Source organism: Bufo bufo, chromosome 4 (genome assembly GCF_905171765.1).
Source record: "Bufo bufo chromosome 4, aBufBuf1.1, whole genome shotgun sequence".
In the NCBI taxonomy this organism is placed as follows: Eukaryota; Metazoa; Chordata; class Amphibia; order Anura; family Bufonidae; genus Bufo; species Bufo bufo.
In genome coordinates, this window is record NC_053392.1 from 167,984,628 (window position 1) to 168,005,536 (window position 20,909).

The 20,909-nt window shown below is 42.5% G+C and overlaps 1 protein-coding gene across 3 annotated transcripts in view; it reads left to right on the forward strand.

The window, feature by feature from the left end:
* The window catches only part of TSC22D2 (TSC22 domain family member 2), a 57,576-nt gene extending 38,230 nt beyond the window's left edge, over positions 1–19,346 (forward strand). For all 3 annotated transcript variants that reach the window (XM_040428081.1, XM_040428083.1, XM_040428082.1), the window contains 2 exons: positions 9,931–9,982; positions 16,905–19,346. In XM_040428081.1, the coding sequence (XP_040284015.1) occupies positions 9,931–9,982; positions 16,905–17,171 (319 nt within the window). In that variant the 3' untranslated portion in view covers positions 17,172–19,346. The remainder of the gene's footprint in view (positions 1–9,930; positions 9,983–16,904) is intronic.
* Positions 19,347–20,909: the final 1,563 nt, after the last annotated feature.

Sequence of the window (20,909 nt, forward strand, 5' to 3'; positions counted from 1 at the left end):
TACAGGCATTTTGTCTAGGGGCTCTTTAGTTTGTAGTGGTCTCCATCAGCATGGCACATCAAAGTGCCCATAGTTATTTTGGTGTCGATCTGGCGTGCTGCATTGATTCTTACTAGGACAGGATGAGGAGGAAGGCATACCAATGTGGTGGACTATTCTATGGTATCTAGCTTATGGTCTTTCTCAAGGGCCCTGGTGTGCCATTGTATTTACAGGTTTCAACATATTTCTGTATAATTAGAAGACGCTAGAATCTTTTTGAGACTTCCAGTGTCCTGTTGGCTTCCATCTGGCTGGTATATTTTTGTATACCCTGTTCCAACTGTACACGATGGTTCTATATCATATGCAGGTACCTATGCAGTAGCATATGTTGGAGGCATTATTTAGGTGTGTGTGTGTGTGTATATATATATATATATATATATATATATATATATATATATATATATATATATATATATATATATATGTGTATATATATATATATATATATATATATACACATACACAGTGGGGGAAATAATTATTTGACCCCTCACTGATTTTGTAAGTTTGTCCAATGACAAAGAAATGAAAAGTCTCAGAACAGTATCATTTCAATGGTAGGTTTATTGTAACAGTGGCAGATAGCACATCAAAAGGAAAATCAAAAAAATAACTTTAAATAAAAGATAGCAACTGATTTGCATTTCATTGAGTGAAATAAGTATTTGAACCCCTACCAACCATTAAGAGTTCTGGCTCCCACAGAGTGGTTAGACACTTCTACTCAATTAGTCACCCTCATTAAGGACACCTGTCTTAACTAGTCACCTGTATAAAAGACACCTGTCCACAGAATCAATCAATCAAGCAGACTCCAAACTCTCCAACATGGGAAAGACCAAAGAGCTGTCCAAGGATGTCAGAGACAAAATTGTAGACCTGCACAAGGCTGGAATGGGCTACAAAACCATTAGCAAGAAGCTGGGAGAGAAGGTGACAACTGTTGGTGCGATTGTTCGAAAATGGAAGGAGCACAAAATGACCATCAATCGACCTCGCTCTGGGGCTCCACGCAAGATCTCACCTCGTGGGGTGTCAATGGTTCTGAGAAAGGTGAAAAAGCATCCTAGAACTACACGGGAGGAGTTAGTTAATGACCTCAAATTAGCAGGGACCACAGTCACCAAGAAAACCATTGGAAACACATTACACCGCAATGGATTAAAATCCTGCAGGGCTCGCAAGGTCCCCCTGCTCAGGAAGGCACATGTGCAGGCCCGTCTGAAGTTTGCCAATGAACACCTGAATGATTCAGAGAGTGACTGGGAGAAGGTGGTCTGATGAGACCAAAATAGAGCTCTTTGGCATTAACTCAACTCGCTGTGTTTGGAGGAAGAAAAATGCTGCCTATGACCCCCAAAACACCGTCCCCACCGCCAAGCATGGGGGTGGAAACATTTTGCTTTGGGGGTGTTTTTCTGCTAAGGGCACAGGACAACTTATTCGCATAAACGGGAAAATGGACGGAGCCATGTATCGTGAAATCCTGAGCGACAACCTCCTTCCCTCTGCCAGGAAACTGAAAATGGGTCGTGGATGGGTGTTCCAGCACGACAATGACCCAAAACATACAGCAAAGGCAACAAAGGAGTGGCTCAAGAAGAAGCACCTTAAGGTCATGGAGTGGCCTAGTCAGTCTCCGGACCTTAATCCAATCGAAAACCTATGGAGGGAGCTCAAGCTCAGAGTTGCACAGAGACAGCCTCGAAACCTTAGGGATTTAGAGATGATCTGCAAAGAGGAGTGGACCAACATTCCTCCTAAAATGTGCGCAAACTTGGTCATCAATTACAAGAAACGTTTGACCTCTGTGCTTGCAAACAAGGGTTTTTCCACCAAGTATTAAGTCTTTTTTTGTTAGAGGGTTCAAATACTTATTTCACTCAATGAAATGCAAATCAGTTGCTATCTTTTATTTAAAGTTATTTTTTCGATTTTCCTTTTGATGTGCTATCTGCCACTGTTACAATAAACCTACCATTGAAATGATACTGTTCTGAGACTTTTCATTTCTTTGTCATTGGACAAACTTACAAAATCAGTGAGGGGTCAAATAATTATTTACCCCACTGTATAATTATATTAATCTCACACATCGATGTATACCTGCAACTTACACGGAAAGTACAGTGTGAATAGATGTTAATATCATTTGTTCCAGTTCCTCGCCTCTAGGGGCTCAATGATGGAAAAAAACTGATCAGTTTTATCCTAATGCATTCTGAATGGAGAGCAATCCGTTCAGGATGCATCAGGATGTCTTCAGTTCAGTCACTGTACAGTTTTTGGACTGAGAAAATACCACAGCATGCTGCAGTATTATCTCTGTCTAAAATTCCGGAACGCATGCCGGATCCGGCATTATTTCCATTGAAATGCATTAATGCCGCATCGAGATCCGTCTACAAATGCTATCCGTTTGCACACGGATTTCCGGAACAATGCAAGTGTGAAAATACCTTAAGCCATTGACCACAAACAAAGACTAAAAACCACAGTAATTCAGTCTTGTTCGCTTCAATTGAAGTGGTCCTCAGAACTGCTCAGTATGGACTCTCAACGCTGGCTGTGAACGTTAGGTGGAAGTAGGTTTACGTTGAACAAACCTTGAATGAATAATTCTGGTGGACACTCCTTTCACAGATGCAGCCATATACTTGAGTCAGGGACAGGACTCCCCTCAGGTTAATTTGCATATGTATCAAATCAGTTTTTTGACACAATAAAAGCACACAGAGCTATGGGGACTGGGTATTGCGGATGTGCTAGCGGCTATCTAGCAATCCATGTCCTCAGCTCTATACACAAAATCCCGGTGACAGGTTCCATTTAAGCAGATAATTGTTACCTACACTGTGTACTAAAGAGACTTGTGCTGAAGATGTGACTTGCTCATAGCGGCTTGCCTATCCGATTTTATAATTTTGTCTCCAGCTGTGACAAGTATTAGGGCTGTACGCATTTTCAGCCTTTGAGTCAGGCTTTCCATTCATTGGGAACAAACTGGTCTTGAAATGGGTGAGAAATGGTAACAGTAGGGAAGATTCACTTAAACTGCCATTTAATACGCCAGTCTAAACCCACAGGGGGCATTTATCAAAGCTATTATTCAACTACTGTGGTGTAAAAAGTAGGGATCGACCGATATTGTTTTTATTTTTAGAGCCGGTAACCTGTAAACTTTCAGGCCGATAGCCGATAACTTATACCGATATTCTCTATTCACCCTAATAGAGCTCTATCAGGGTGAATAGGACCTCACACTCTCTCTGCTGCCCTTTTGCCTAGTACATACAGCATCAGGGAGCTTACCATGGCAGCCAGGGCTTCAGTAGCGTCCTGGCTGCCATGGTAACCAATCAAAGCCCCAGGATTACACTGCTGGGGCTCTGATTAGAACTGCCACCAATGAAGAGGGGAGGGGACACTGCCACCAATGACTTTAATACTGGGGGGTTTTGAGGTGGGTACTGCCGACACCCGCCTCCTGTATTTGTATTAAAATTATCAGCACAGTAGCCAGGCACCTGCTATGCTGGCTGCTTGACTCTAGGAAGGACACTCAGGAGGAGGAGGCTGCTGCCGTTCGCTGAGTACACTAGCTGAGATGGCGCAGCGGTAAACCCTCCCCTGTCCCTCCTCCCGCTTTAATATTAGCCAGACATTCATTGGTGGCAGTGGTGCAAGCAGCTTCAGAGCCCGCTCATTTTATTGGGCTCTGTGGCGGCTGCGGCCCCTCCCTCCTTCTCTACTGACTCTGGCCACTGAACATGGCGGCGCGCGCCAAGCGCCATGTTTTGTCATAAGCAAGCAGCGCTTGATGCATTATCGGCAAGGTTAGATGCCAATAACTTTGAATATCAGCCGATAATATCGGTAAATCCGATAATCTGTCGATCCCTAATCACGTAAAGGGAAATTCCATACCATTGTGGTTGTCAGGTGTATGTCCTTCCCGGGCCTGCTCTGGTCACTGGAACACTGTCCGATATTGCACTGCCGGGAATGGAGACATGGCCGCTCTCTCTTATTTCACTTCTTTGGGACTTCCAAAAGTAGCTGGCTGCACATATTCGGCTATTTTCAGATGAAACAACTTTTTTTATGTACGGTAAGTTTTTGGAAATTCTTTGTTTCTGTTTAGCAGCCAGAAAATGCCACAATAAAATGGCCTTTAAGAAGGTTCAGTGGTTCTCTAAATGGTATGGTTAATGAGTAACCAGGCCCTCCACGTTACCTTTGTGCAGCTGTTCTATACATACAAGTTGGAAAGATGTATGGAAGTGGAATTTTCCATGATGGCCAAACTGTTAATATTCAAGGTTCTTGAGTGTTCGGCTAGTTTCAGATGAGCGTCTGGGAAATGAAACACGCTCCATGTGTGAATGTTTTTCCCAGCCTGAACGGTGCTCTTGTGACCCGGACTCCTTATTATAATCATTGCTGCAGTGTAAAGAACTGTACTGACACATGTTCACTTGTACAGTGTTTTCCAGAGTTAGGCTCCATTCACACGTCCGCAAAATGGGTCCGCATCCTTTCCGCAATTTTGCGGAATGGGTGCGGACCCATTCATTCTCTATGGGGACGGAATGGATGCGGACAGCACACAGTGTGCTGTCTGCAGCCGCAATTGCAGAGCGCGGCCCCGATTTTGGGTCCGCAGCTCCGCAAAAAGATAGAGCATGTCCTATTCTTGTCCACAGCTTGCGGACAAGAATAGGCATTTCTATGGGGGTGACGGGCTGGTGTGTTGCGGACCCGCAATTTGCGGGTCCGCAACACACCACGGACGTGTGAATGTAGCCTTAACACACTCCTCTGAAACTAGCCTTGAAGGCTTGTTGCCAGCCTCTGGTGTAAAATGGCCACTTATTATGACCTGCACTTCAGAATTGCAACTTCAAAAAGTTCCAAAATAAGGCTATTATGATTTAGCTATGCTAATGAGGTATAGGCTAGACTTAGGAAATTTAAAATCCTGCATTTCACAATTTCACTCCAGCGGGCATAAACAGGAGTAACATCTCTAGACATATAAGTTAGGTCTTTAAACATGTTGCCCGCTCAGCAGCTGAGCAGTTGCCACACCAATCATGTTTCTGCTGTTTTAGGCTACTTTCACATTAGCGTTTTTTGCAGATCCATCATGGATCTGCAAAAACGCTTCCGTTACCATAATGCAACCGCATGTATCCGTCATGAAAGGATCCGGTTGTATTATGTCTTCTATAGCCATGGCGGATCCGTTATGAACACCATTGAAAGTCTATGGGGGAAGGATCCGTTTTCTATTGTGGCAGAGAAAACAGATCCGTCCCCATTGACTTACATTGTGTGCCAGGACGGATCCGTTTGGCTCTGCTTCACATAGTGGACAGAAAAACGCTGCAGGCTTTTTGGTGTCCGTCTCCAGAGCAGAATGGAGACTAATCAGAGGCAAACTGATGCATTCTGAGTGGATCCTTTTCTATTCAGAATGAATTAGGGCAAAACTGATCCGTTTTGGACCACTTGTGAGCCCTGAACGGATCACAAACGGAAAGCCAAAAATGCTAGTGTGAAAGTAGCCTTAAAGAGGAGCTTTCACCAGAAGAAAGCCTTTAAACTGACTATACAGAAGTGTAGAGCGGCGCCCAGGGATCCCGCTGCACTTATTGTTATCCCCGGGCGCCGCTCCGTTCTCCGGTTATAGCCTCCGGTATGTTTTTAGTTAGGCTCCACCCACTTGATCCTGCCACGGTCGTCTTCTCCTATGCTGTAGCGCTAGCCAATCGCAGCGCTCAGCTCATAGCCAGGCTATGAGCTGAGCACTGCGATTGGCCAGCGCTACAGCATAGGAGAAGACCGTGGGTGGAGCCTAACTACAAACATACCGGAGGCTATAACCGGAGAACGGAGCGGCGCCCGGGGATAACAGTAAGTGCAAGGGGATCCCTGGGCGCCGCTCTCCATGTATGTATATTCAGTTTACATACTTGATGCTGATGAAAGGTCCTCTTTAAACAGACACCCAGAGTTGTCTGATTGGTGTTATCACCAGTCACAGACCCGTAACAATCATATGCTGTGGTCAGTTGTTGACCACTGCATCTGTGAGGCTTTTCCCAGGAGTTCTGCGATCGAGTTGGAGACGTTCATCCGTTGTCTGCCTCGAATCAGCTCATGGCGGAGCCCCATAAGTAGATAATGAAACTTTTCTAGGCTGCAAAGGAACTGAAGTGTAAAAATAAGTTTTTAAATTTTTTTTTAAAAATATATAAAAATTAAGATCACCTGCTTTTCTCATAATAAAAATAAAAAAATGATTTCCACTGCCGCATCACAAAACCACTATATACTATTAAAATCTTAACATATTTATCCCACAGTGAATATTGTAATGGCTGATTTAACTCTTTCGTTGTTTCAACTCTCCAAAAAATTGAATAAGAAATGGTGAAAGTCTGACAAAATGGTATCAATAAAAACTACAGATCGCCCCACTCTGTAAAAGTAACATATTTTTTTTATTTCAGTATTAAAACCCAAGAAAAACTATAGAAATATGGTATCACTGGAATTTAGACCTCTGGGACCCGCACCTACAACGAGAATGGAGCCGGGGAGAGTTGTGGCTGGAGGACCCCGGGTTTCCCAGGATCCGTCCACCACCAGGCGCAGCTCCCCGCCTCTCCCATTGAAGTGAATGGGAGCGCACCGCGCATGAGCGGCCTCGCTCCCATTCTTTTCTATGGGGCCGACGGAAATAGGCGAGCCAGCGCTCGGCTATTTTCGGCGGCTCCATAGAAATGATTGGACGGCGCATGCGCAGTGCGCCCTCCTCCACTTTCTCCGCTCCGTTCTCCTTGTAGGTGCAGGTCCCACCTCTGGGACCCGCACCTATCAGACAATGGGGGCATATCCTAGTGATATGCCCCCCATTGTCTAAGATGGGATAACCCCTTTAAGGCAACAGGTCAGTTTTACCGTATAGGGAATGCTGAAACTGAAACCCATAAAACTGGCAGAATGGCTTTTCCACTACATCTGTATGCAATATTAAATAGCGCCATTAAAAGTACAACTTGTCCTGCAAAAAACAAGCCTTCAAACGGCTATGTGAATAATAAAATTAAAAAGTTATGACTCTGGGAAGGCAGGGGGTAAAAAAACAAAACCTTCTCGAGGGGTTGTCTGAGATTTTGATAGTAATGGCTCCTCCTCTAAGTCACATGAGCACTGCCGCAGCTTCCTCAGTTTACAAAGCACAGTGCCATACATAGTATAGTGGCTGTGCTTAGTATTGCAGCTCAATCCCATTCACGTCACTGGCCTAGGAAGAGACTGCATTGCCTCCCGGAGCACTGTGACCTCTTCAAATGGCTAATCGATAGTGCGGACCCCGACCGATTTTTAGATATTGATGACCTGTCTTCAGGATAGGCTATCAGTATCTTTCACAACCTCCTATTCAAATAATGAGAACACAGACTCGGAATACTCCTTGTGATATGGTGGAATATTTCAGTTCTGTCATAATTTGACCCGTAAAGATGCACTGAATCTTCAGTTTCCAGTGATTATGCAAAAACACATCTGAGCTCTCGCTTTTTTCCATGTTTAACAAGGACATGACCATTCTTACTTAAATCCTGCGTTCATCTTTTTTTTTGAGGGGGTTATTTTTCTGGTCCAGTAGATGATGATGTGATTGTGATACTGTCACTGGATCTTGCTCTTGTGAGCTGGGGCTGCTACATAACCGGTCACAAAACATCATGTGTCTTCTGATGAGCGTATCTCGATAATTATATTTACCGCTTTTGTACTTAAAATGCATTAAAAAGTTATCATAACGGACCACATTCACATGACTTTACTATAAAAAATAGTACTGAGCAGAAAAAAATAAAAAAATCTAAAGCCTGAATTAAGACATGTCAAATAGGACACTTTTATCTCTATGCTTTAGGTTTTGTGTAGATGTTGGCAACCATAAGATATTCATGTAACAAGATATTCATGTAACATACAGAGTATTCAGGCTACGTAAAAGGGTTGACATCAGAGAAATCCCCATTCTGGGCTACCCTCAATTAGCCAGAGTGGAGAACTCCAAAGGTTGACTCTTGCTCTGGCAGACCTGGCATGTACTAGTCACTTCAGTTATATTGGCATTATGGCCAGCTATGTCCTATTTTGGGAAAGTCTTTTCTGATCTCCCAAGTCATGATCCAGTCTTACCCTTGTTACTAAATTATACAACTTTTACACGAGGAAGGATTCCTTATTTCTTAATCGTCTGGCATTGACTTGTTGGCTTATGTTTAAAGTGTCCACACATCTTAAATAGAAGTCTGCAGAATGCTCATGCAACCATCCCACCAGCACATCCAACTGCACGCCTACCTGATCATGTGTTCTACATGGGGGGAGTCAAATAAGCTGCTTCCAGATACCTCTGTCGCTGGCTTATCTTTCTTGAGAATAAAGACTCTGCCTGGATGGAATATTGGGGCCCCACCATACACATTAAATGGTCCACTGGTTGCACCTAAATCTATGGGGTTTGGTAAGCGTTCCTCTGATGTAGGACAGCAGGTTGGAAAAGTCAATTGACTTATTTATGTTGCCAACCAGAAGAATTGTGATTACAGCCTGGAGTATAATGCTTTGTTACATGCACACACCTTCAACAGCTGTTGGCTTGTTAAGCTGTCCCTCTTGACACCACCATACACATGCATGGTCAGCTTGTCCAAGCATGTAGGTGTTTTCAATGAGGAAGAGGGGAGAAAGCTGCTGCAAGACACTTGGAGGTGTCTTAACTTCCAGGAGAGCAAAGGGATCATTTCAACGTGTCCAGTCTGTCTCTCCCACCAACATCCTCTGTAAGGAGAGCTAGGTGCCCCAGTACACATTAGATTGTTGGCTGGTCCCACCAAAAACGGTGGGTTGGCCCAACAGTACTGTGTAAGATAAGTAACACAGTATATGAAGACATAGCATGGTGTTGGGAGGTGAACATTTATTAATCACAAACCTCCGTGCCTACCAACGATGACAACCAGTGTAAATTTGTCCTAAACTGGGGAAAGTCCTATTCTGTCCAATAGCATGCAAGTCCTTGTAATGGAAATTTTTGCGGTGGTGTTAAAGATGACCCATTTGTTGAACATCTAATTAAATGGGCATGTGCTTCTAGTCAGCATGAAGCTGGTTATTACTGCAGGACCTGAGAATATAAATCTCGTATTCACTGCCAGCACTAATGTAAATAATATATGTAACCTGTAAATCCACCCTCACAAGGGTTGGCCGATGTGCTTGATGGCCGTGCCAGTGGTTTACATCGGTCTGTCCCTGTGTTGTGTGGATTTAGCTGCTTGCACAAATGTGGGTTGGGTAGGGGTATCGGGCATTATGTTTTTACAAGCCCGTCACAGGGGACAAGGGTTCAGGTGATGTAATTCGCTCACTGAACTGCAGTTGTATTTGTACTTTTACGGTATTGTGGTTTTCTTAAGATGTCATTCAGTCTTCATGTGAAGGCAGATCTGTAAGCTTTGTGTACATTTTGTTGGCCTTTTACTACAAAATGTGATAAAACTGATTAACACAGAACTGTTTTTACTTTAGTGTCTTACCAAAAAAGTTTGATTTGCTCACTCTTGGTGGCCACACCCTTGCAGTCCTTCTTTGCTTAGTTATGATGTTTAATGCTCTACTGTATCTTTTGAAAATCTACATTACTTTCCAGATTTTTTTTTCAGAACTTTTTAATTTTTTTTTCTCCAGTGAACTTTTTGTTTCAGGTTGTCACATTAAGTCCTTGAAGTATTGGTTCGCATCCCAGCAATGCGGCAAATTGTAATTTTGTTTTATTTTTTTTCTCCTCAGCTCCACGAGTGCGAATGTTGTAGCCATCGACAACAAGATAGAGCAGGCTATGGTAAGTAAGTTCATGATGGGGGTTTCTAAACTAGTTCTTCAAATCTGCCATTGATCAGAACATCATTAAGCTGACCTTACTCATTACATGAAAGTCACCAAAACCCAAGTTCACCTGGCAATTTACTATGTATGAGGGTGGTACAATGTGCCCCCAATAAGATAAGACCAGCCATGTTTGGGGTTCAACCTGCTTGACTCGACCAAGCATAAATCCTGAATGGTTTCCCTGGGGAACACAGAATTAAACATGTTGACTTTCTGTGGTCAGCGTTTCAAATTTGTTCAGCAAACAGATTTAGGCTTATTTGACATCCGCTTGCGTCCTTGCATCACCTGTCGGGAGGCGGGAGTTCTGGCAGAAATAAAAATTTACAAATAATAATGGCTTTCAGAGGTGGTTGTTTAATAATGGCTTACCTTTGGTGCTGCTGGACGTTTGCCCTACCAAAAGCCCTGGTTCTGCACTAAAGTGTTAGCATTACAACTGAAGTCATCCATTCCCAAGTCAACAGGTTTGGACAATGTTAATGGATATGGCCGGCTTAAGATTTTAAAGGTTGGTTGTTGATTTAAGTCTGTTTGTTCTCTGCCTGTAGGGATTAAAGGGTTTCTCTAGAAATTAACAAAATGAAAATACTTAAATAATACTTTATTATAAACATGTTCCCAAATATCTTTCATCTTTTTGCTGATGACACAAAGATTTGTAACAGGGTTGATGTTCCTGGAGGGATACACCAAATGGAAAAGGACTTAGGAAAACTAGAGGAATGGTCAAAAATATGGCAACTAAAATTTAATGTTGATAAGTGCAAGATAATGCACCTGGGACGTAAAAACCCAAGAGCAGAATATAAAATCAGTGATACAGTCCTAACCTCAGTATCTGAGGAAAGGGATTTAGGGGTCATTATTTCAGAAGACTTAAAGGTAGGCAGACAATGTCATAGAGCAGCAGGAAATGCTAGCAGAATGCTTGGGTGTATAGGGAGAGGAATTACCAGTAGAAAGAGGGAGGTGCTCATGCCGCTCTACAGAGCACTAGTGAGACCTCATTTGGAGTATTGTGCTCAGTACTGGAGACCATATCTCCAGAAGGATATTGATACTTTGGAGAGAGTTCAGAGAAGAGCTACTAAACTGGTACATGGATTGCAGGATAAAACTTACCAGGAAAGATTAAAGGACCTTAACATGTATAGCTTGGAAGAAAGACGAGACAGAGGGGATATGATAGAAACTTTTAAATACATAAAGGGAATCAACAAGGTAAAAGAGGAGAGAATATTTAAAAGAAGAAAAACTGCTACAAGAGGACATAGTTTTAAATTAGAGGGGCAAAGGTTTAAAAGTAATATCAGGAAGTATTACTTTACTGAGAGAGTAGTGGATGCATGGAATAGCCTTCCTGCAGAAGTGGTAGCTGCAAATACAGTGGAGGAGTTTAAGCATGCATGGGATAGGTATAAGGCCATCCTTCATATAAGATAGGGCCAGGGGCTATCCATAGTATTTAGTATATTGGGCAGACTGGATGGGCCAAATGGTTCTTATCTGCCGACACATTCTATGTTTCTATAACGGCTTGTTTTGTCTGGGGAGCAATCATTAGAGGGGAAAAAATGGCTGCCATCCCATTAGTACACACAGAAACTGTCCTAATCACACACCAGGACAAGTTACTTCTATACACTGAGGTAAAGAGCTGCCTCATCTTCCCCTCTGCTCTGCTTGTCATGGATTATGATCCTGAATACAGCTGATCTTTAGCCAAATTTATGTAGGAATGGAGTTCATGAGGAGACATGAAGTACAGAGAGGAGGGTGGAGGTGTGGATAATGAGCAGCAGCACTTGTAAACAGTCTTCTCCATTACCACAAACCCACATTTACCACAGTCTGTCCTGTCCGTCTTCTCTATACTTCATGTCTCCTCATGAACTGCATTCCTACAGAGATTTACTTTATCCGCTGTATTCAGAATCCTAATCCCTGACACGCAGAGGAGGATGAGGCAACTCCTTACCTCTGAGTTGTGAAGTAACTTGTCCTCCTGTGTGATTTAGGACAGGTTTTGTGTGCATTAATAGGAAGGCGCCCATTTTATTCTCCCAATGATTGCTACATAGACAAAACGTGCCATTATAACTAATGAAAAGTATTTGGGAATATATTTTATAATAAAGTAATATTTAAGTATAAATTTTCTTAATTCCTGGAGAACCCCTTTTAAGAGGGGGATTGTGTTAAAATCCAGACCTTTTTAGAATGCAGTCAGAATAAGTAAGGGTTTTGTCTGCCGTGTTCCTCTAGACTAGAGTGTGATTTTGGGTGATACTTGTATCCTTTACATGAACCGGAACTTAAAAGGGTATTCCAGTTATCCTCTATTTGCAGGATAAGGGGGTAACTATCAGATCGATGGGCGTCCTACCACTGTGATCCCCACCAGTCACGAGAATGAGGGCTGCATACGCTGTGGGGCCCCCTTGAAATGTACAGAGCGGCTGGTTGGAAAAGCTCACCGCCGCTCCATTTCTATGGGAGCGCCAGAGATAACTGTCGGTGCACTTTGAAAAAAACTTTTGATCTGTCAAAGTGACATGGAAGGTTTTGATTGATGGGGATCAGAGTACTGAGACCCCCACTGATGGATAGAATGAAGAGAGAGAAGCACTCAGTGCTGTCTCTCGTCACTGCATGCAATGGAAAGTGACACGGACTCAGTTTAAAGTCCACGGGCCTGTTTCCGTCTCTTGCAGTGCGAAGGACAGCACTTCTCTCTCCTCATGTTAGTGATTGTGGGGGTCTCAGCGCTCACACCTCCACCAATCAAAACATTTTATGTCATTGTGATGGATTAACCGTTTTGTGTTGTGGATTTGGATTCTGTTCCTTTAAGAGAGAATTAATTGAATACAGTTTAAAACGACTGTTCAATAGCGGAGAATATAGCAACATGGAAAATAAAATCACCAAACATTCTAGGCTACCTTCACACACGCATTTTGAACGGATCCGTTTGTATTATCTTTATACATAGCCGAGGACGGATCCGTTTTCTATTGTGCCAGATTGTCAGTGAAAACGGATCCGTCCCCATTGACTTGCATTGAGTGCCAGGATGGATCCGTTTGGCTCGGTTTCATCAGACGGGCAGCGTTTTGGTGTCCGCCTCCAGAGCGGAATGGAGAGTGTACTGATGCATCCTGAGCGGATCCTTTTCCATTCAGAATGCATTAGAATGCAAACTGATCAGTTTTGGACCGCTTGTGAGGGCCCTGAATGGATCTCACAAACGGAAAGCCAAAACGCCAGTGTGAAAGTAGACTTAATATTTTAACGTAAAACCTTGATTTAAACAATGGGTCCTTTTCTGATGACACATTCCCTCTAACAAGCTCTAGTCTCTTTTCATGCTTGTTTCTTTATAAATGGGCTTGTCTTAGAGAATTAAAAATAGACCAAAGGCTAGGAATGTGTTAAAATAAAGATCCTATACTCTCTTGTTCATTCTTGCTTTGGTTCTTGTCCTTCCACCCCCCAGGCTTTGTTTATGTGGCTATAGAGGTGACATTCTGTTATACCCCATATGACTGCTGCAGTCAATCACTTGTCTCATTGGTATGCAGCATAAGTTACTGGCCTGGTGACTTTGGTACACAGGTACCTTATTGCTGAAGCCATGTAAACAAAGCTTGCTGGGAAGGACCGCAGTGGAGGCACTCAAGCAGAGGGGGATTGCACATGTGAGTAATGGAGATTTTGTTGTTTTTAACTTTTGCTTTTGGCCCGCTTTTGATTTTGAGAACCCCTTTAAAACCAATTAAATCAAACGGAGAAATTCTTTCACAAGCGGGAGATCACAACCAAACCTGTCAGCCATGGTTGTCCTATAGTATTTTCGAGTGGGTTTTGTGATGGTATCATCCGTGTCACCATCTAGTATTCCCTTCTCCCCTTGAAATAGCACAGCCAAGTAATCCACAGAGCAATAAATCGCTGGTATCGCCAAATAAGTCTATACATTAGCCCAAGCTGAATGCTAGAAATACTTTACTAGAAGGCATCACATTGAAAAAATACAATCGCTATTTATCCCCTGCTCCCATGCAAGGGAGACACCCACAACAAACCTACATTAACCCATAACACAAAGGTTACAACCCACATAGACACCATGGTTAACATAATCAACCCAGGCAGACGAATACACATTGCCCTCTGTCTCTCAGACAATCGAATTACAACTCGGTTGTCTCCAGGACAGAGGACAATCGCCAATACACACAGAGACAATGGAACAGACATCACTTACTCAAACATACAATGTCCCACCCTTTACAATACACATAGACATTTAACATCCCAACCTGCCACGAATTAGACCAGGGTTCAAAAGTTAGTGAGTCTTTTAAGCAGGGAGAGGAAAACATGTGAACCACCATAGAAGGGCATCCTTTACAGTAGGGGTGGGTGATATGGCCTAAAATTTATATTGCGATATAATTTTAAGCATGTGCGATATGCGATATATATTGCGATATATTGTTTTCTATATTGGGGGGTGTTTTAAACTTTTTTTTTTTTTTACTTTTTATTTAATAACTATTAGCCCCCTTAAGGGCTAGAACCCTTGTCATATTCACCCTAATAGAGCTCTATTAGGGTGAATAGGACTTTGCACTCTCCCTGCTGCCCTGTGCACACAACAGCAGGGAGCTGACCCTGGCAGCCAGACTCTCATGTGCCCCCCCCAGCCTCTCATGTGCCCCTGATCTGCTCCCCCTCCCAGCCTCTGATCTGCTCCCCCCCCCCCCCAGCCTCTGATCTGCTCCCCCCCCCAGCCTCTTATCTGCTCTCCCCCCCCAGCCTCTTATCTGCTCTCCCCCCCCCAGCCTCTTATCTGCTCTCCCCCCCCCCCAGCCTCTTATCTGCTCCCCCCCCCCAGCCTCTTATCTGCTCTCCCCCCCCCCCCCCCCACCCCATAAGCATTAGCAATGCGCCGCACAGACAGAAGAAGGAGCGACCGGCGGCCACGGCGCACGTGAGTATAATGCTGCTCACTAACACACCATCGCAGCCAGGACTTCAGTAGCATCCTGGCTGCTATGGTAACCGATCGGAGCTCACTGCCCCCTGCCAACAATGATGGAGGGGGAGGAGGGGGACCCTGTGGGATATGGCCGGCCACAGTCCCTCCCTTCCTCCCCCTACAATGTCCTCTCCTCATTGGTGTTCAGCGGCAGCCGCGCACAGTGGGGAGGGAGGGACTCCCTCCTTCTCCCTCCACTGTGTGCCGGCCGGCGGGCTCAGGAGAAAATGGTGCGCGCAGAGAGCGCAATCATATCGCGGTCCAGCGATATGGCGAAAATCCATATCGTGGCCCAAATTTATATCGCATATCGCCTATACTGCCCACCCCTACTTTACAGGTTTCATTTACTTAAGTAGAGCAGAGCTGAACAAGAGTTTTGCTTTCTGGAAAAAGTATACAACCCATTTAAAGAGGACCTGTCACCACAAATGCAGTGCAATCTGCAGGCAGCATGTTTTAGAGCAGGAGGAGCTGAGCAGATTCATACATAGCTTTGTGGGGAAAGATTCAATTAAACATGTAATTTATACATTTAAATCTCAGCTTTTTCTGACTTTAGCTGTACATGGGAGGTGTCAGTGATAGCAATCTCTATGTAAGTGTGTATACATAGATAGCTGTACACAGGGGAGGTGTTATCAGTGATTGATATATAGTTTTGTGGGAAAAGATTCAGTAAAACTCCTAATTTTATATATTTAGATCTCTCTCTGCTATTTCTGACTTCAGTCATACACAGGGGAGGTGTTATCAATGATTGATAGCATTCTGTGTGTATACACAGAGGGCAGCCAGTCACTCACGGTTGTGCATGGGGAGCAGACATAAATTCAGAAAAAGCAGATGTTTACATTTATTACAGTTAAAGGGGTATTCCCATCACATACAATGGGGGCATATCGCTAGGATATGCCCCCATTGTCTGATAGGTGCGGGTCCCACCTCTGAGACCTGCACTTACAAGGAGAACAGAGCGGGGAGAGCTGTGGCTGGAGGACCCCGGGGTCCATCCACCACAAAGCGCTGTTCCCATACAAGTAAATGGTAGCACACTGTGCACGCGCGGCCCCATTGAAATGAATGGAGTGCGCATGCGCCCTCCATTCATTTCCCTGTCCGTTTTCGTTGTAGGTGCGGGTCCCAGAGGTGGAACCCGCACCTATAGGACAATGGGGGCATATCCTAGCGATATGCCCCCAATGTATATGATGGGAAACCCCCTTTTAAGTTTTATTGAATATTTTCCCATAAAACTATATGTATATTAATCTGCTCAGCTCCTCCTGCTCTATTACATGCTGCCTGCAGATTACACCACATTTTGTCCTCTTTAAGACTATTCCCACTGCTGTTCTGGATTGACTAGCTTGACATTCCTAGTAATTAAAAAAAACTGCTGACATACTGATAATTCAGTTAAAGAATCTGTTCCAACCCTTCCCATTCACTTCCGACTGAAAGCCATGACGCCAGTGTGACTGTGTCATTCCAAAAGGAAACATTCATACTAAATAAAAACTTAGCTTATAGTAGACATGCCCATACTGGAGCGCAAGCATTCTCTTTACACTCATCTGAGCATTTACATCCTATTTGAGCCTTCTGGGCTTCTGTCGGTCTCACTATCGCGGGCAACAATACTTGGTTTCTGTCCATGGTCAGCGCTGACCAAAGAGATCCAGTTTTAGACCTATATCAGTATACTCATCACTAGTTAGATGTGTGTGTGTGTATTTTTTTCTTTGTGCCTACGTTGTCTGGACACTGTAAAATTTGTGATGCTAAAGTGTCAATTTAATATTATTATATTTTTTTTTTCTAGGACCTGGTTAAAAGCCATTTGATGTACGCAGTAAGAGAAGAGGTGGAAGTCCTAAAGGAACAAATAAAGGAATTAATAGAGAAAAACTCTACACTTGAACGTGAAAATGCACTGTTAAAATCCCTTTCTAACAGCGATCAGCTGTCTCAACTTTCGACCCAAGTGGGTCTTGGCACCTGTCAACAGCCTCCTCCAGTGACTACAGCTCCTCACACCGCTCCACAGACCGCACACCCCCCGCAGCAACCGAATGTTTCTTCGGCATAAAAGTGTACAAAAACTGCTTTCTTGCCTAGTTCAGAAATCTGAAAGCAATCTGTCCTTGTGTGCCACTGCTGTTCTTTCCACTTTTAAAAACGAGAAAAAAAGAGCAAGTAGCCATGCTTCATTTGTGTGTGTTGGCCTTTTCAGTATTAGACAATCGTACTCCCCGATCTCTCGCGCCGAGAGAGGTGATACCTATTGCTTTGCATATCAGGCTTTTAACACAATCGAACTGTAAAACCTATAGCTCTCTAGTTAGTGGCATCTACATATGCACATACAGAACACATGCATTCTCTGAATACTGACAATGAATGTGTGCAAGGGGTCAAGAGCAGCACTTTATGTTCTAGAAAGCATGGGAAAAATGCATGACTTGTTATAAATGCCGCCACGTTGTTACTAAAGCCCTTTGTCGTTAACGCTGATGAAATGCATGAGTAATGATGCCCCGAGTATCCGTAACTTGACGTTGAGATCCTACTATCATGGAAAATTAGTGGTGGACATCCCCGCTTCTATTATTATTATTATCCAGGACAGCCTATTATTATTTAAGCAGTGTAAAGCAAGTAGTCTAGACAATCTTAGGAGCCCATTTTGTAATAGTGAACATCTCGTGGTTTTTTTTGTGTATTGGGCCTCTCCATCTGCCTCCTGCAGCATTTCTTTAATATGAAAGAACGGATCTGTAACCTAGATTGCTCTGCATATTTAATGTCCTACATTGATGCGCTTGTTGGCTTAAAGAAGCGGCATGCCATTTTCTGCTTCTACGTTAGGCATAGTCTATATAAGCTAATCTATTGTTTATGGACTAGGTTGCAATGCCCTATATGGATGATTGAAGAAGGTTTTCTGTAACATAAACTGCTGCTTGAGTTGATGGTTAGGGTCTGATATCCAGCAATGGGTCTCACTGGAGTTTCGGTGGCTCTCTCCGAGGACTTTTTTTTTTATTTTTTTTTATTTTAAGAATATACCCTGAGCCATGTTTTGTCAATTCTACGTAAGCGAAACTAATCATTGTATTCCTAGCGAGAGCCACCGTTCTTTAAGTAACCTTTTTTTATTTGCTTCTGTTTCATCTAAATGTTTGTTTTATTTATTACAGGGCTGCTATTTTCTTAATATGTATGAACAATGTCACAGACACTCGTTTATTTTATTTTCCTTTTATATAGAGAATAAATGTAAATCATAAATAGTACAGAAACAGGATTGCATCCAGTAGGGCAATAACCGAGCATACGTATCCCAGCCTATATATGTATATCTAACACTAACAGCAATCGTACTTTTTTTGGTATTTATTTTACAATATAGAAAAGATCCAGTTTGAATGTAAATTTTGTAAAGAGTAAGTATGAAAACCTATTGCACCTGTACAGGAGCGCGACAGTTGTGATACTAAAATAAATGATAGATTAGCTATTTTGATGAAGAAACTTTGTTCATTTCTCTTCTTTCCAGTTATGGGAGGAATAAATAAAATAAAAAATGCCATGATTCCTATGCTTTTTAGAAAATTTATGTGAATTATAATTTTTTTTTTTTTTTAGGGTGGGATAAAAAAAAAACTGTGAAATTGTTCAACCTACTTTGTAACCAAAGAAGCAAAGCTGTGTAATTTTTTTTTTTTTTATTATTATTTTATGCACATCCTCTATATTTTTATTCAGTGTTCTGTCATTCACATTATTTTCCTTTTTTGCTGTTTAGCATGATCTGCATGACTTATTATCTCTGAACCACTTTTGTACCTCATGTTTTTGTCCAGCACTCTTATTGTATATGTAATCTGTGAACTGCGTCCAATAAACAGAGCAAACAGCTGGTGTCGGTGGAGATGAGCTAGTGTAAAATGTGCACTAGTCAAATGAGAAAGGAAAAAAAAAAAAAAAACTTAGTGAGCCATCTTTTGTCATTGAAAATGGTGTTATGAATTTCGTATGCGGAAAACGAAGTTTTGTTACATTGCAGATTTTAATGTATTTAATAAATTCTACATGCAGATTGAGTGCAGTGTATAAGGCGTATTTAAATTGAATACAAATGTACATTTCCTAAATCTGCGAGCACATGTTTGTTTCTAGTCATACACATCTGTCCAATTATTGTAAAGATATCTATTTTAACACCCTTTTATGAAATTATTAAATTGCAGTTTTGTTCAAATATATGACTCTAGAATATGTTTCACACTTTCTAGTTTTTTTTTTTTTAATACACATCTTACATTTACTACAGCCATTCTTGTCTGTATTAAAGGGTTGTTTCACTTCCGCAAATGGCATTTATTATGTAGAGAAAGTTACTACAAGGCACTTACTAATGTATAATCCATATAGCTTCCTTTGCTGGCTGGATTAATTTTTTTCATCCCATCATACAGTTCTTGTTTCCATGGTTACGACCACCCTGCAATCTGTCAGAGGTGGTTGTGCCTGCATACTATAGGAAAAAGCGCTAGCCTATCTGCGTTCCCACAGTCCCCACCACCAAAGAGGCCAGCGCTTTTTCCTATATTGTGCAAGCACAACCACCACTAATGGATTGTAGATTGGTCATAACCATAGGAAAATGTTCTGGCCTCTGTCCGGGACTGTGGGAGTGTGCATAGGCCTGTGCTTTTTTTTCTGTAGTGTACAAGCACAGCCACTGGTGAGTTGCATGGTGGTCATAACCATGGAAATGAGCTGTGTATAATGTGATGAAAAAATGAATCCAGCCAGCAAAGGAGGCAATATGGACAATCATTATATACTAGTAAGTGTCTTGTATTAACTTTCTCTACATACTAAATGCTTTTTGTAGGATTTGTACAAAAAAAATGAAATTGCTTAAAAATGCATGTGGCTTAAGGCAATATAAAGGCATTCTTTGCCATGGTGCACTATATGGCACAATATCAGTGTTATTCTACCCCTTTAATGCCAGCCATACACATTAGATAACCCTTTCAGCCAGCTGATCTCTCTCCTGACTGCTCCATACACATGCATGTTTGAGTTGGCTGAGCTTGCAGGTGTCCTGAATCAGGAGAGGGGTATAAGCCACAGCCACACATCCCTGGCAGCGTCTTCTCTATCTAAATTCCAAAAGGACGGGGCAGTTGAAATTCAGTGCCTAATCCTCATCTCCCCAGATACTCCCATTCACATTACATAGTCGGCTAACACTTGGCTTATGCTTATAACTATCTTAACTACCTAAATGTTTTGCCGGAGTCCAGTTCGGTCAGTGGGAAAAGTAGCTTACTGTTCTGCCCCAGCTGGGCTCAGGCAGAAAGTAGAGGGGGGAGGGCTGCTTTAGATGCTGATATTTCCTGAATGGTAGCAGCTAGAAACATGCTGACATTCCAAGCTTTCATACAAGACCAAAATGACAGCTAAAGTCCAGACAGAGGAGAAACCACTGTTAGAAATTGAGTCAGGAATAATCACAGGTAAAACCCGCTTTTACTTTTAGTTGCATTCACAGCATCCCGATTTCTATCAGTGATATATTTCCTTGTACTGAACATATTGTTGTCATTCTGGTATTATTTGAAAGCTTTGAATGATGGCTTTCAAACAATACAAATCTCTAGCTGATGACAAATCGGAGAGATATGCTGTTAAAGTGGTTGTCCGAGTTATTTTTTTTTGTTCTTTGTATGTTTCTAACTAGGCAAATGAAAGGACTTTACAATTCACATACTTTATCTTCAGTTGCTGGTTTCTCAGATTTCACTGAGGG